The 13,627-nt window shown below is 49.4% G+C and overlaps 1 protein-coding gene across 8 annotated transcripts in view; it reads left to right on the top strand.

Annotated features, from left to right (window-relative positions):
- Window positions 1–605: 605 nt before the first annotated feature.
- The window catches only part of NPAS2 (neuronal PAS domain protein 2), a 133,680-nt gene continuing 120,658 nt past the window's right edge, over window positions 606–13,627 (top strand). For 2 of the 8 annotated variants that reach the window (XM_072951312.1, XM_031691980.2), the window contains exon 1: window positions 1,722–1,870. Coding sequence is in view for 1 of the 8 variants with exons in the window: in XM_006203887.3 (XP_006203949.1) it covers window positions 1,692–1,870 (179 nt within the window). In the remaining 7 variants the exon portion in view is untranslated. Of the gene's footprint in view, window positions 625–701; window positions 1,102–1,277; window positions 1,871–13,627 lie in introns of those variants that run through there. The other 6 variants (XM_072951310.1, XM_072951309.1, XM_072951313.1 and 3 more) reach the window with 6 other exon arrangements.

Below are 13,627 nucleotides of genomic sequence, written 5' to 3'. Positions count from 1 at the left end.
CTCCCCAAGTGCCTCTGCCTAGGAGGCGGGCAATGAGCCAGCTCCTTTCCATCCTTGACCCATTTTCCGGACCGGCTACATTCGCCTTGGAAGAAACCCCGATCGCTCCTCCCCAGCAGGCGCTGCGATCCCCCGGGAACAGCGCTCGTCGGCGTCTCCCCGACCCCCGCCGCCGCCGTTCATTGAGAAAGCGCAGTGGTCCGCGCGCAGAGACGCGCCCGATGCGCTGGCTCGGGCTCCGCGTGCAGGCCTACCCCGCGAGGACCGCGTGCAGGGGACCACGGTGGTGTGCTCGCCCCTCAACGGACGGGACGGCGGGGTGGCAGCGGGCAGGGCGAGGGTCGGCACCAGGCAGGGGAGGAAGATTCTCTGCCATCCCCATTGACAACTTGAACGGGACCTCAGCTGGCAGCCCCGCCTCCTTTGGCCTCCTCTCCGGCCAGTTCCCCTCTAAGCACACCCCCGCCCCCGCCCCGCGCCTAGCCGCGACCCCGCGCCCCTGGCCGGACCCCGCCGACCGTCCCTGGCAGCCCAGCAGAGGCGGTGGCGGCCTAGCGCGCGGGTGTCTGCGCCGCCCAGGGAAGCCGGGGATCCGGGGGTCCTTCTGCCCGTGCAGCGCGCAGGGTGCGTGTCCCAGGCTGGGTCGCGGCCAGGGCCCGGAGTGCGGCCAGGAGGGACCCGGCCGGCGGCGGCAGCGGGAGCGGAGGGAAGGAGGAGGAGGTGGAGGAGGAGGAGGAGGAGGACTCAGAGGAGGCGGGAGGAGGGAGGGGGAGGAGGAAGAGGCGGCGGCGGCGGCTCTCCCCGCCGGCTCTGCGTGCGGAAGAGTTTGCCGCCCGAGCAGCCGGCCTCCTGCAGGAGCCAAAGGACCGGCGGCGGCGGCCCGGGAGCGGCGCCCGCGTAGCTCCGAGACCTGCAGCCGCGGCGGCGGCGGCAACAGCGAGAGCAGCGCCTCCCGCCGCCGCCCGGGAGGAGCTCGCCGCGCCCGCTCGCCGCCTCGGCTCCCAGCGGCGGCGGCGGCGGCGGCGGCGGCGGCGGCGGGAGGCGCGTCTCCCCGGCCCAGTACGCGCCCGGCCCCGCGGGGCCGCCCCGGCCCGCTCCGAGGTAAGGGCCGCGCCCAGGGACGCAGGGGGCCCGGTGGGAGGACGTGCGCGCGGGGTCGCGGGACTCGGTCACCTGCTCGCCGGCGCGGTGGACGCGCGGGGCCCGGAGCGGCGCTCGGGCCCGGGACTGCGCGGCGTGGGGGTCGGGGGCGCGGGGCGCTGGATCCCCACCGTCAGCCCCCGGTCCCGCGGCCTGGACGTCAAGTCCTGCGGGGCCACAGCGGCGGCCCGGGTGGTAGGCTCCGTGTGCGTCTTGACGAAGGAGGCAGAGAACAAGACACCCCGAACCTCCGGATTTGGGGTGCTCAGAGAGTACCGTCGGGGTGGGTGGACGCCGTGCCCGGGTAGCAGCCTTGAGGGTCGCCCATTGGCCTCTCGGAGTCCCATCGCGCGCCCTCCGGAGCGTGGGCTGCCGGGGACCCCTGGAGAGGGCAGCGTGCGCGCCCCGGGCCCGAGGTCTCTCCGGGTCCCTGGATCGGAATAGGAATTGGTTCCGGGCCGGAATGGGTGCGGAGCCTGATCCCTGGACGCCTAGAGAGCGCGTAGCCCGGCCCTTCGCGTCGCCTCGCCACCGGGAGCTCCCCAGGTTGGATGCCAGCGTGGTGTTTTGTTGGGAGGTGTGCCCCCTCCCCGAGCCGAGGCGGGAGGCTTACCTTTGACCTTTCTGTAGAGCCGCGCAGGGTCGGTAACCAGAGGCTAGGGACAGGGACCGAGGGGCCAGATGAAAACCCAACCCCGCTCCTCTGCCTGCCACTCCTTAAGTGCTCAAGGTAAGAAAGTTTGTTTTCAGCCCTGCGATTCATAAATAATTAGTAACCAGTTTTGTTGATTAAGCAAGATGGAAACCTTCAAAATACACACGCACTTCCAGAAAGTCTAAAAGCTCCCATGGTTGTATCCGGTAGGCTTTAGCTCAGAAAGTTGAAAGCCGGGGGAGTTCAACAGGTGTTCAGAAGGGGTCGGAAAGGGGAGAGCTCGGCGAGTTTTTGTCTTTAGTCCCTGTTCCTTTGAGTCATTAAATTGGCCTGTTTCTTTACGGTAAAATATTGAATAGTTATTAAATTAACTTAATTAGCAGAGACGAACTGGTCATTCTTGATCATTTAGAACCCAGACCTTCTTTTCCTTGGTAGGAGGGTTTTCCTGGTTTGGACTTTCTAGATAATTAGCTCTAAAGCAGCTCCTGGCGAGGTGTCTGTCTCAAACTGACTTGGTCCCTGATCAGTGAATTGACCAACTCATTATGGCTCGCATTTATAACACAGCAAGTTTTAATTGCTTTTCCTTGGGAGGTGCCAGTTCAAAATTCAAGTAGTAGCTCTATCTTTCTGCCCCTAAGATTTCTTAAAGGAAGCGTTTGCCAAAAATAACCCCCAAACGTATTTTAAATGACTCCCAAATATAGTGTTTAAAAGAGCTCTTCAGACTTGGGCCACTATTTTGCAAAAACAAAAAAATCTGTCTCATTGAACAGCTAAACCAGGTCGGGTAGAAGTGTGGGCATTTCTCAGCAGTCTACTGAAAGATTTAGTTAAAAATAAAGTATGCAACATAGAGACCCTCAGTAATTGTCTTCCATCTCACAGAGAGATGTGGAGTGTGGCTTAGAAGAATTGTAAATGTGCTGCTTTTAGCCATTTTCTTCTTAGGAATCGATGCCTCTGTTTATTTGCTGATCTGTCCCACTGCGGCAGATGTAGGGTTGATTTTATTCTCACTGCTCCCCAGAGTGACTCCTGTGGAGGCCAGAGAAGGGAATATATTCTAGAGGAAATATGTTATTAATAAAACGCTACCCCCCAAAGAGTTAAACGTGCCAAGAAAAGAACCAAGTGAGGCTTCACTAATTAGTGTGATGGAAAAAAAATCCTCTGATAGGAGGAGAGAGCGCTCAGATGGTGACTAAATTTCTTTCTGTAGAAAATGACAATGGTTTTTAAGCTCATTTGGTTCTTTCAAGAGTTTGGGCCCTTTTTACTATTTCTAGGTATTTAATAATGAAAATGATAAAAAAAAATAGTAGTTAAAATGACCCACATCACCTGATAGGTATCGTTATTAAGTTGAATTCATCTTATTTTTTTTTAACGATCTTTCTTAACCCTTGGTAGTCTTTAAAGCTGGCTCTTAACACTGCCACTAATTTTTAGGTTACAGATTCAAAATTAATTATTTTTATCAGATTAAGAGAATAATGCATACATATGCTTTTTATATCACCACTTTTATATGGTTTTTCATCAGTCTGGCTTTGGAACCTTAAACATCCAAAAGGCTAAGGCCTTTTTCTTAATGTTTAAAACAAGTATGTATTTTGTTCTTTACATGAAAAGTCAGTTTTTCCATTGTGATCCGGACACTGATTGACCCATGCTGATCCCAGGCAGGAGGCGGCATCTCTTCCCCAAGGGAGGTCGGATTGTGAGGTGTTGAAAATAGCCCAGTGACTCAGTATTGTTGGCTTTTTACGCCAAGGTCTAATTGGCCTTGGCCGCATCATCAAAGAAGCATCTAATTGAGTTTTGCATTTAAATAGTGGAAATGGTACTTGATGCCTTATTTGCTTACAGAAATGTGTGATTAGCACGTTCCCGGTCTCCATTCTATCTGTAGCAAAGATAGGAGGTCAGGGACTGCCACATTCATATCCCCCACAGCAGCTCATCCCTGTGAGGCCTTATTCATCTTAGATGCTCACTAAGTAGGTTAGGAAATGAGCTGACTTGTCGGTGATAGTTATCCAAAGGTTACAAGTTTCTGAATGCTAATGGGGTACTTAACTCTGAGTAATTCTCATTTAAATCTGAAGATGATTAATAGTGCCTTTGAGCACTAAATAAACACTTATTAAATGTGAACATATGTTTAAAAGGGGAATGTTTTTGAATGCAGCCTTTATCTAAGGCACTACTGTTTCTCACTAAATGCCTTGAGACTGGGGACCACTTGGCATTTGAAGCAAAGTAATCTCTTAGGTAAAGTACCCCCAGAGATCACTTGAGCTTCTGTGGGTCATAAGACTGTGTGGTTTCTAGCTGATGATTCAGAACAGAAATGGAAGAGCTTATCTTCTATCATGGTGCGAGGGGAAAAAAACATTGTATTAAGAAGGTGGAGGGTTTAGAACATCATGTCTCAAACTTTACAAGTGGCGCTGAGTTCCTGGGGATCTGTGAGATGCAGGCACTGACTCAGGACTGGGACCTGGGAGTCTGCATTTCTTGCCAGCTCCGGGTGCTCCGGATGCTGCGACACTCACTAGGAAGTTTCGGGAATTTTCTTAGTTCAGTTCAGCCTGTGATACCAAGCATCTACTGTGTAGTAGGCCCAGGAGATAGAAAAAGAAAGAACATGGGTCCTCTCTGCCCTCAAGGAGCTTACAAGTTGAGGGAGCTTTTTTCTAGACTGAAATGAGGCTGCAGGACACCACTGTCCAGTGTAGGGGCCAGAGAGGGCCCCAGGAAATGGAATTTTCCCATGCTACCGATCTTGACCTCTGATCTTCTTTGAATGGAAAGCTTTGTGACTTGGCAGGAAATAAAATGCAGATATTTGAAATCAGACAGATCTGGGATCACCTCCCTGCTCAGCTACTGTGTGACTTGAAGCAACTTTCTTAACCTCACTGAGCCTTAGTGTCCTGGACAGAAAAGAGTGGAAATAACGCTTACCATCAAGTAGGTAGGATGACTGGTGAAGGACACATGTTAGGTGTCACAAAAGTGACCCTTTTATTACCATTGATGGGAGAGAGGGGCTGGTAGGCAAGGAGGAAGGAGAGGTTCCTAAAATATTTTTCCGTGTAGGTCACCAATTAGAGATTCAGGTTGGTTAATCAACAAACCCCAGGCTGGCAATAGAGAACTGTGCCTGGGGCTGGAAGGTGGGCAACCATGGAAGATAGTCGGATGCAAAATGGAATGATGGGGAACACACACATTTCCACTCTTCCCCTGCAGTGCCCTGGCTTCTGGTGAGCCTTGGTGGTACCCTGCTAGCAAGACATTTACCTGAGGCTGTTCCTGGTACTTAACCCTGTAGGTTCTGTTGATGAGGACCAACTGGTGTTTGTGGCAGTGAGGCACTGCTTAAAAATATGTTCTGGAGGGAAGGGCATTGGTGCATCCCTGGCCGGGCACTTTTAAGGGTCAGAGCCATCAATCAGTCCTCTTCAGCTGAGTACAAATTACCTGAAGGCAATGCAGGATGGGTTGGAATTCACCACCTGATGTTTTATACTTCATGCTCTGAGATGATTGCTTCCTCTTGACGTCTGGGGAAGATGAATATGCAAGGGAGTGGTCACTTTCACCCTGGTTTTAGGAAGGGTGGTCTGGGTGGCCCTCAAAATACTTCAACCCCTGTTGCTCTAGTATGTATGTTTTAGAGCTCCACTGATTATTTGCAAAAGCGATTTCTCCGCTACCACTCCCACTCCAAGCTCCGCCAAAATAAACCTTGAAAACCAGGTGTAGGAGAAGAGCAACAGCCTGGGACACGTGTGAGGGAAGAACGCAGTAGAGCAGGGGTAGGAGCCAAGGCAGACCTGGGCAGGGGACGAGGGACAGGTTAACAAGGAAGGGAAGTGGGTGCAGGGAGCATCCAAGCACCCTAGATGGAGATCAGAGCAGAGGCAGGGCCAGATGGGAGGAGGTGGGACCCAGGGACCTGCTGCTTTGCTGAATCCATGGAGGATTATGTCCTGGGTCACTGAAAATTGCCTGGGCTTCCAGGGGACACAAGCCCTCCCTAAGGAAGGCAGGTGACAGAGCCGAGCAGCGTGACCCTTCCAGACTCTTCTGAACCAAAACAGGCACTGTGTAATTTGCCAGGGGATATCTGTCCCCCTTGAAAGTCAAAATATTGAGAACTGGAGAACATTTTAAAAGTTATTATCTTTCTGTTATGAAACTATACTTATTTCTTGGCAAATATAGAAAAGATTGAAGAAAATGGAAATTACCCACAATCTCGAAGGTACTTCCCTTCAGTCTTTTTTCTATGCATTAAAATTTTTTTAATGTTAGATTTTTAAAAATTAATATAATCTTGTAAAATTTTCAAATAATCCAGAGCTACTTCTAGAGGGAAGATCCCCTTTATCCCCTGATCCTACTTAAGAGTCGCCCCCTTTTTTCGACCTGGTGGAAACCTGATTTTGCTTGGGAATCTTCCTTCCTCCACATGTCTCAGGGGTAAATCCTGATTGGCCAAGCAGCCCTGGTGGACCTGCTGTCCTTGCCAGTGATTGGCTCCGGTGAGCATGTGGACTTTGTCCTGGCACTGAATGTGATTGGCTGCGTGCGTTCCTAGGAGGCTTCCCTGGCCCTTAGAAAGAGGCAAGGGAGGAAGGAGCACTTTTCTTCTCCTGGACATGATCCCGGTAAGTGGGGCAGCCGTCAGCCACCAGAGCAGGCTAGGCCAGGTCCCAGCTGACCTGCCAAGGAACGCAAAGGTGAAGAATGTGGCCTCCACGGTACCCTTGACCTTCTGAATCACCAAAGAGGAGTCTCTGAGTTAGGATGTTTGGGAGATCCTGAAACCTTCCTGATCACTTAAAGCAGGGCGAGTTGGGCTTGTTTGTTAATCGTGGCCAAAAGCATCCTAACTGATGCAGCCCACCGCGCCCCACCCTTCTCAGGAGGTGATTGCTGTTAACCATGCGTGTATTCTGCTAGTCATTTTCCCTGCATTTATGTGCACGTTTTCTTTTTAAGCAGACAGAATTCATTCTATGCATTTTATTTAGCAGGATTTTTTTTTGGTTGGTGTGGCATGAGATTTTGGGGGGTCATTTCTTATGTCTGCTTTATTCTTTTTAGAGGTTACATAGTAATATTCACTATATATAAAATAGATGGACAATAAGTTTGTAATGTATAGCACAGAGAACTGTATTCAGTATCTTACAGTAACCTATAATGAAAAAGAATATGAAAAGGAATATATGTATGTACATTGTGACTGAAGCATTATGCTGTGTACCAGAAATTGACACAACATTGTAAACTGACTATACTTCAATAAAAAAAAGTGACACTACAAAAAAAAAAAGGAATAGCTTTAAGATGTCCAAAGTCAGTAAACAACAGAAATGCAAATGAAAACTACACAATATCAGTGAGGAGGGTATAGCTCAAGCGGTAGAGTGCATTCTTAGCACGCATGAGCTCCTAGGTTCAATCCCCAGTACATCCTCTAAAGGTAAAGAAATCTAATTACCTCCCCCCAAATAAAATAATTACGTAATACAATAATAAATTTAAAAAATACTAAGAAAAGAAACAACTCTTTAAAAAAGACTACAAGATACCAGACACAAGATATTAATACAAAAATGATCTAGATATAATTATATGAAAAAAAGCAAGATGCCAAATAATGTGTCATATGTTCCCTTTTGTGTAAATATTCTGTATACACTGAAATATAAAGGAATACAAATCCATATAAAAAAGGTTACGTAGTAATATTCAGAAGTACTGCTGACACATAATTTATTTAACTCATTCTCTGTTAAACATTTACTGTGCTTTGTTACCACTTCTTTTGTTTGTTTGTTCATTTTCACTTCTTGACTATTTTAAACAGTGTTTGTATTAACTTCCTTATGTATGTGTCTTTGGGTACATTTCAGATTTTTCTCAGGCAGGCACATAATAGTCCATAATCATTGTTTTTGGAGTGTTTTGGTGGTTTGTGAAGACACACAAGAGAATATTTGAAATTGAGGCTCTCCATGAAAACTAACTAGACATCATCAACCTTGCAGTAATCTCAGAAGAGTCGTGAACCGGTGTCAGGAGACATAGCCCTCCAGTGATCTGTTTCCAAGAAAACTCTGAGGAGATAGCCTTCCAGACCCTTCTCAATCCAGCTAGACAGTGGGCCGCCCAAGCATCTCTAAGAAGCTTTGTTGTTTCCAGCATCTGCAGAGTTTTAACTCTGATAGACGTTCTTTCTCTGAATAGGCAGGAGTCCCTTAAACAAATACTTTGTGCCTGGCGTGAAGTATGGCTGAAATGTGAGTTTGTTCTAGTCTTTGAAATTTTCCAATTCTGCTAGAGAAGACGGGAAGGCAAATGGGATAGATGAAACTCATAAAATATGTTAATCTTATTCTTCCTCCTTAATTCAAAGAAGAAAATCTAATGTTTCGAGGAGGTTCCCAGGGACAGGATAATTCCATTTCGAGTCTGGTGCCTAATCATCGGGCCTCTTGTGGGCCTTTTGAGGCAGTTTCACCAATAGTCCATATGAGTGAAATTCAGATTTATCTTTTGGCCTTTATGGAAAATTCCGGTATTTCTTCCATTTCAGAAGTAGATGGCTTTGACTTTCCATTGTTATGTTTTGCAAGGTTAAGGCTGGTTTAGGAATAGAATGATGGGTACGTGTCGCAGTGCAAATGGTCCACCTGCATGTTGTCGGAGTGCAGGAGAGGACAGACATTGCTTGTGGCCTGAGAAGTTTTGGGGAGGAGGTGGGTTGGAGTGAGGAAGGGAAGAGCCCACCAGACTGCTGTGTTTATCTAACAGATCGTGGATTGGCCACATCAGCACTTCCATTTACGTGGTCCACGAAAGACATGGCCCATGGTGATGTCATCTGTTACTACATAAGATGCCTGTTTCCCTGGCGATCGTGTTCTAGTAAAACTATGAGGAAAACTGTAAACCCCTGGTGCTGGTGTGTGCTTGTGGTTGGGGTGGGATGTTGCCAAGAATGATTGCCCTGGAGCTCTGGAATATCCGTTCCCCTGAAGACCCAAAGCAGAGATGACTCTTCGCCTCGCCAAGGCTTTCTTTTTTCTTTCTCCTTCTCCCCAAGGCTTTCTTAATGGTCAGGGAGGATTTTATTTTTATAGTCTTCCCTCCCTTCGCCTTTACAACGAATGTGGGAGAGAGAAATTCATTCACAGCAAATTTGCATGGTACTTTGTAGCGGTTTTATGATCTCTCCAGTTAGAGAACTTTCTTCTATTTCCAATCTTATGTAGCCCTTGGCTGATAATAATCTCTTGAATTTATGGCTCAAGACAAACTGATTTCATTTGAGGGAAGAGAGCTGCTTATTTTTGAGTTGCTTTGGGACCTGCCTGCAGTGTTTCCACTCCTGGTCTCTGTCTCAGCTCCCTGCCCAGAGAGGGTGAGGCGGCCTCATTCCTCCCGGTCCTAGGGTCCTAGAAGCCCGTCACCTGCCACACTCCCTCCTTGGGAATCTGTAACTCACTCCCACCCAGCAGGGCTGCCAACAGCGGGTGGCAGCTCAGAAAAAACCTCCACCCTTTGACTGTCTCCTTTACTTCTGTTGGATCTGGAAAGGCTCCACTTAAGAGATTGTGTCCGGGGAGGCACAGGACCCCTCAATTTTGGGAGTTAAATAAAGGTGGCCTTGGTGAAAACAGATCCCTCTCCTGTGTCACCCGTCTCGGTCCTGACCTCTCCGCTAGCGCGATGTTCATTCTCACCTTCTTTGCCATCACCCACCCCTCAGCAGGCTGCCTCTCGGCTCCCTGAGCCCGAGTCCTTCACCTGCTCTCGAGTAAGTGTCAGGATGCTTCCTGGCAGGGCCGCAGCCGCCACGCTCTAATACTTGGGTTTGGACACGGCCGCCCAAATTAATGCCCTGTCAATGTGTGCGCATTTCATTTTCATGACCAGGCCTGGGCTCTGGCTGGTCTGCGAGCCCCCTGCACCCCACGCCTCACACAGGGCCAGCAGGTAGGCAGACAGAGCGCTCTGTGGAAGGAACGAGAGCAGACCTTCTGGGCATGGTTCCTGGCTGCCACACAGCAGATGTGCTCCACTCGGTCGTGTCCAGGGAAGTGCAGCATCCCCCAGCTTCTCGCACCAGGACCTCCTGCCCCTCGGGTCACCTTCCCACCTGGGGGCAGCTCCTCACTCATCCTCCTCCCACATGTCCTTAGAAACCCGCTCCAAGCACCTACCTGGGAGGTTTTCCCAATAGATCTGCCCTGTCAGGTGCTCCTCCTTCTCGGCCAGGGCTGCTGTCCCCCCGTCCTATGCAAAAACAGGCACATCTGGGCTGCGAGGTGGCCAGCCCAGTTTGTGCCCACTTAGCCGGACCTGTCTGCTGGTGCAGACCCGGGCCCGACTCGTGGCACCCTCCCAGCACACGGGAGTCATTGAAGCTAACCAGCCTCAGAGGCTTGGATTGGCCCCTTCTGACAAAGGCCTGGGAAATTGTGAGGATGCCTAAATTTTTTAAGAGAGTAGTTTCTGTCGTGTGCCCAGTGTCTATGGAGCTGTGCTGTGTTTACACGAGTTAGCTGTTCAGAGCGGCCTCTGCTTTACAGACAAAACCTTGGGGCTCCCCCTTCCCCGTCTGATCGGTTACTGGGCAGCAGAATCTCATCCCCAGGTTGTGGGGAGGTACCGCTAGCATGAGCTCACTTGAGGCTGTGTTTTGTGTTTTCCAACAGCTCAGGTTGGCAGCTCTGGTACATATTACAGCCTGTTTGCGCGAGGTACCTACACGAGCCCTCAGCTTTTCCTCCTGGGCAGCGTTGGCCTATGACCCGATTTTTTTTTTTTTGATTGTTCGTTTTTATCTGAATGTTTTATTTCCACATTTGGTCTTGGGGAGCAGCAGGGTTTTTTGTTTGTTCTTTTTAGGGGGAGCTAATTAGATTTATTTATTTTTAATGGAGGGACTGGGGGTTGAACCCAGGACCTCATGCATGCTAAGCACACGCTCTACCCCTGAGCTCCCCTCTTGTGACCTGATTGTAAACCACAGCATCTGAGTGGCCATTGTCGTGTGGGCCAATAGTGTTTGCTTTTATTGTTGTTGTTGTTTTTTAAGAGTCTGGGATGCCAGGCATCCTTTGTGGGGTTGGGGGTGGCGGCAGGTAATTAGGTGTATTTGTTTATTTTATTTTAGAGGCGGAACCGAGGATTGAACCCAGGCCTGTGCGTGCTGGGCATGCGCTCTACCACTTGAGCTACACTCTCCCCCGCCAACAGCATTTTTCCATGGCTGTGACCTGCGGCAGAAGGCCTTGGCACCCCGACACGGTCGCTGTGGCCAAGTGACCTCAGTCACAGACTGTGACCTGAGTCACAGACACCCCAAAACTCAGTCTCTTCATCTATAAGAGGAAGGTATTGATACCAAGGGGTGACTGTCGAGAGGAGAGAGTGTTTGTGAAAGAGTTCCATAAACATGCAATGTGGCAGTACCCTTCTCATTACTTGCTGCTGTGACCAGCTTGTCACTCAAACTCCCCCGCATCCAGCTGGCTAAATTCCAGCCTTGAGGTGATTACTTTTTGAATGGAGTGCTTGCTTTTTTCAGTCAAGATACATGCTAACAATTAAAACCACAATATATGCCACTGTTCTCTTGAAAGCTAACGTCATGGAAAAAAGTGAAATCCTTCATCCAAAGAAGCCAAAGGCTTAGAAGTTCTTGGCAGTCACTGGGGACTGCAGTTTGCTTTGAAAGCTTCTGCCATTTATAAGAGCAAAGTAGCCTGACCACCTCCGGTGTCTGAAAATTCAGTCTAAATCAGTAGACTCAGCATATTCGCATCCTAAGATTTGATGGGCTGTATGAGGCATTTCCCCATGACAAAGGTGACAGGTGCTGTTCCTTGGGACTTTTTGTTTTTTTCTAAAGAGAGTTGGCCTGCGGAATTGGGGCTCAGCTCCGATCACCCTGGAAGACCCCTGTGACTTTCCTCTTGTGTCACAGTTCCCTCCAGAGCAAGGATCACCTGATTTTCAGTGGGACCAGGAGTTTAGTCTTTGGATTGGACATGCATACATACACTGGTGAATAAGTTGATTTTGAGATGGAAGGAAAGGACTGAATGTTTGTGCCCCCTCTCCCCAGAATTCACATGTTGAAACCCTAACCCCAGTGTGATGGTATTTGGAGGTGAGACTTTGGGAGGTGATTAGGTCATAAGGGTGGGGTCCTCATGGATGGGGTTAGTGCCCTATAAGAAGATGCCAGAGAGCTAGCCATGTGAGAACACGAGATGGCCCCCACTGGCAAGCAGGAAGCAGGTCCTCACCAGAAGTGACCAGGCTGGCACCCTCATCTCAGACTTTCAGCCTCCAGAACCACGAGAAGTCAGTTCTGTTGTTTAAGCCACTCAGTCTCTGGTCATTTGTTACAGCTGCCTGAATGGGCATGGACAGGCCAGGACCTCAATGCTCATCCGGCACAAGGGGGCTCACCTTTTCCAGATGAAAATGAGAGGTTCAGGAAGCAAAGGGGCCTTTCCCTGCAGCCAGGCAGTCCTGCTGACCCTTCCAGTAGGTTCTGTGCTTTCCTTTCGTGCTGAGACCTGAGGATGTTGCTGCTCAGCTGAAATCCAGCCAGCCTGCAAGAACGAGACTTTCCCCAACCTAAGCACACTCACTATCCGGATGTACTCGGGGGGAAGGCTGCAGCCTGAACAGCCAGCTTCACCCCAGATCATCTTATCTCTCTGTGTGCGCGCAGTCTGCTCTTGGACGTGACTACAGGGAGATAAGGGAATCAAGAGTCCCGGGGCTGCAGGAACAGGGAGGGACGATCACAGGCAGGACACAGACCGTCCACTTTCACTTCTGGAAGCCGCTCGCTCTTGGAGGCGCTGACCTCCGACTTCCTTCCAGATAAACAGAATCAAAGCACAGAACTCGCTCACGTCCCTGATGAAGGCTGAAATGTCTCTTTATTTTAACAACTTCTAGTGCTTCGCACGTATGGAGGGCAGGATCAACGGTAGGACTTCCCCACTGGTGCATCTTTTATCCCTGTGTTACCTTCGCTGCTCGGGCCTCTCTTTACCATGTGCCCTTGATAAATCAGGCAAAGGAAAAGATACCTAGGTCTGAGGTCGGGCTGTGCTCCACTGCCACTATCACACACTCCTTGGATTCAGTCTCTGCAGGGAAGCACTATTTTATCCTTATTTTACAGACAAGATGCCAAGGCTCAGAGAAGTTAAGAGACTTGTGTAAGGATGTTCAGAGCAGGAACTTGAATGGAGCCCTTTAAAGACAGACCGAAAATAGAACAGCTGGTTTTTATTTACTTTTTCTGAAACGCCACTTCCGAGAAGATAGGATGTGTATAAAATGAATTAAGCATCTTAAACAGGAATTTTTTTTTTAGCTTAAGCAGGTTTTCTTGAATACGAGGTTATTGTGCGGCTGCTGGGGTAGAAAACTCTAATTTGGGGCCCATTTTCAATGCAGCTCTAGGAGGAGGCTACAGGGGAAAGGGCTCGGAAGAGAAGGCTGGCAGGAAAATCATTTTTAGGGCAAAATCATTATTCTGTTCCTTGCCATCTTTTAGTAGCTAACCTGCTTTTCAAAATTGTTTCTTTTGCTGTAACAAGGATTGCTAAATCAGGACACTCCTCACATCTCTCTGCGTTTTGTCTGGAGTCAGGTACATCTTTCTTTGGCTGAGCCCTGCAGAGGCACTACCGCAGAAAGGCCGGGCTACCTGGTACCACATTTGTGCAAACACTGTTTTGTCTGAGTCTCGTCAGCTCAGGCCTG

This window comes from Vicugna pacos, chromosome 28 (assembly GCF_048564905.1).
Source record: "Vicugna pacos chromosome 28, VicPac4, whole genome shotgun sequence".
In the NCBI taxonomy this organism is placed as follows: Eukaryota; Metazoa; Chordata; class Mammalia; order Artiodactyla; family Camelidae; genus Vicugna; species Vicugna pacos.
The sequence above is the reverse complement of the archived record's forward strand: the minus strand, read 5'-3'. Positions and strand labels throughout refer to the sequence as shown.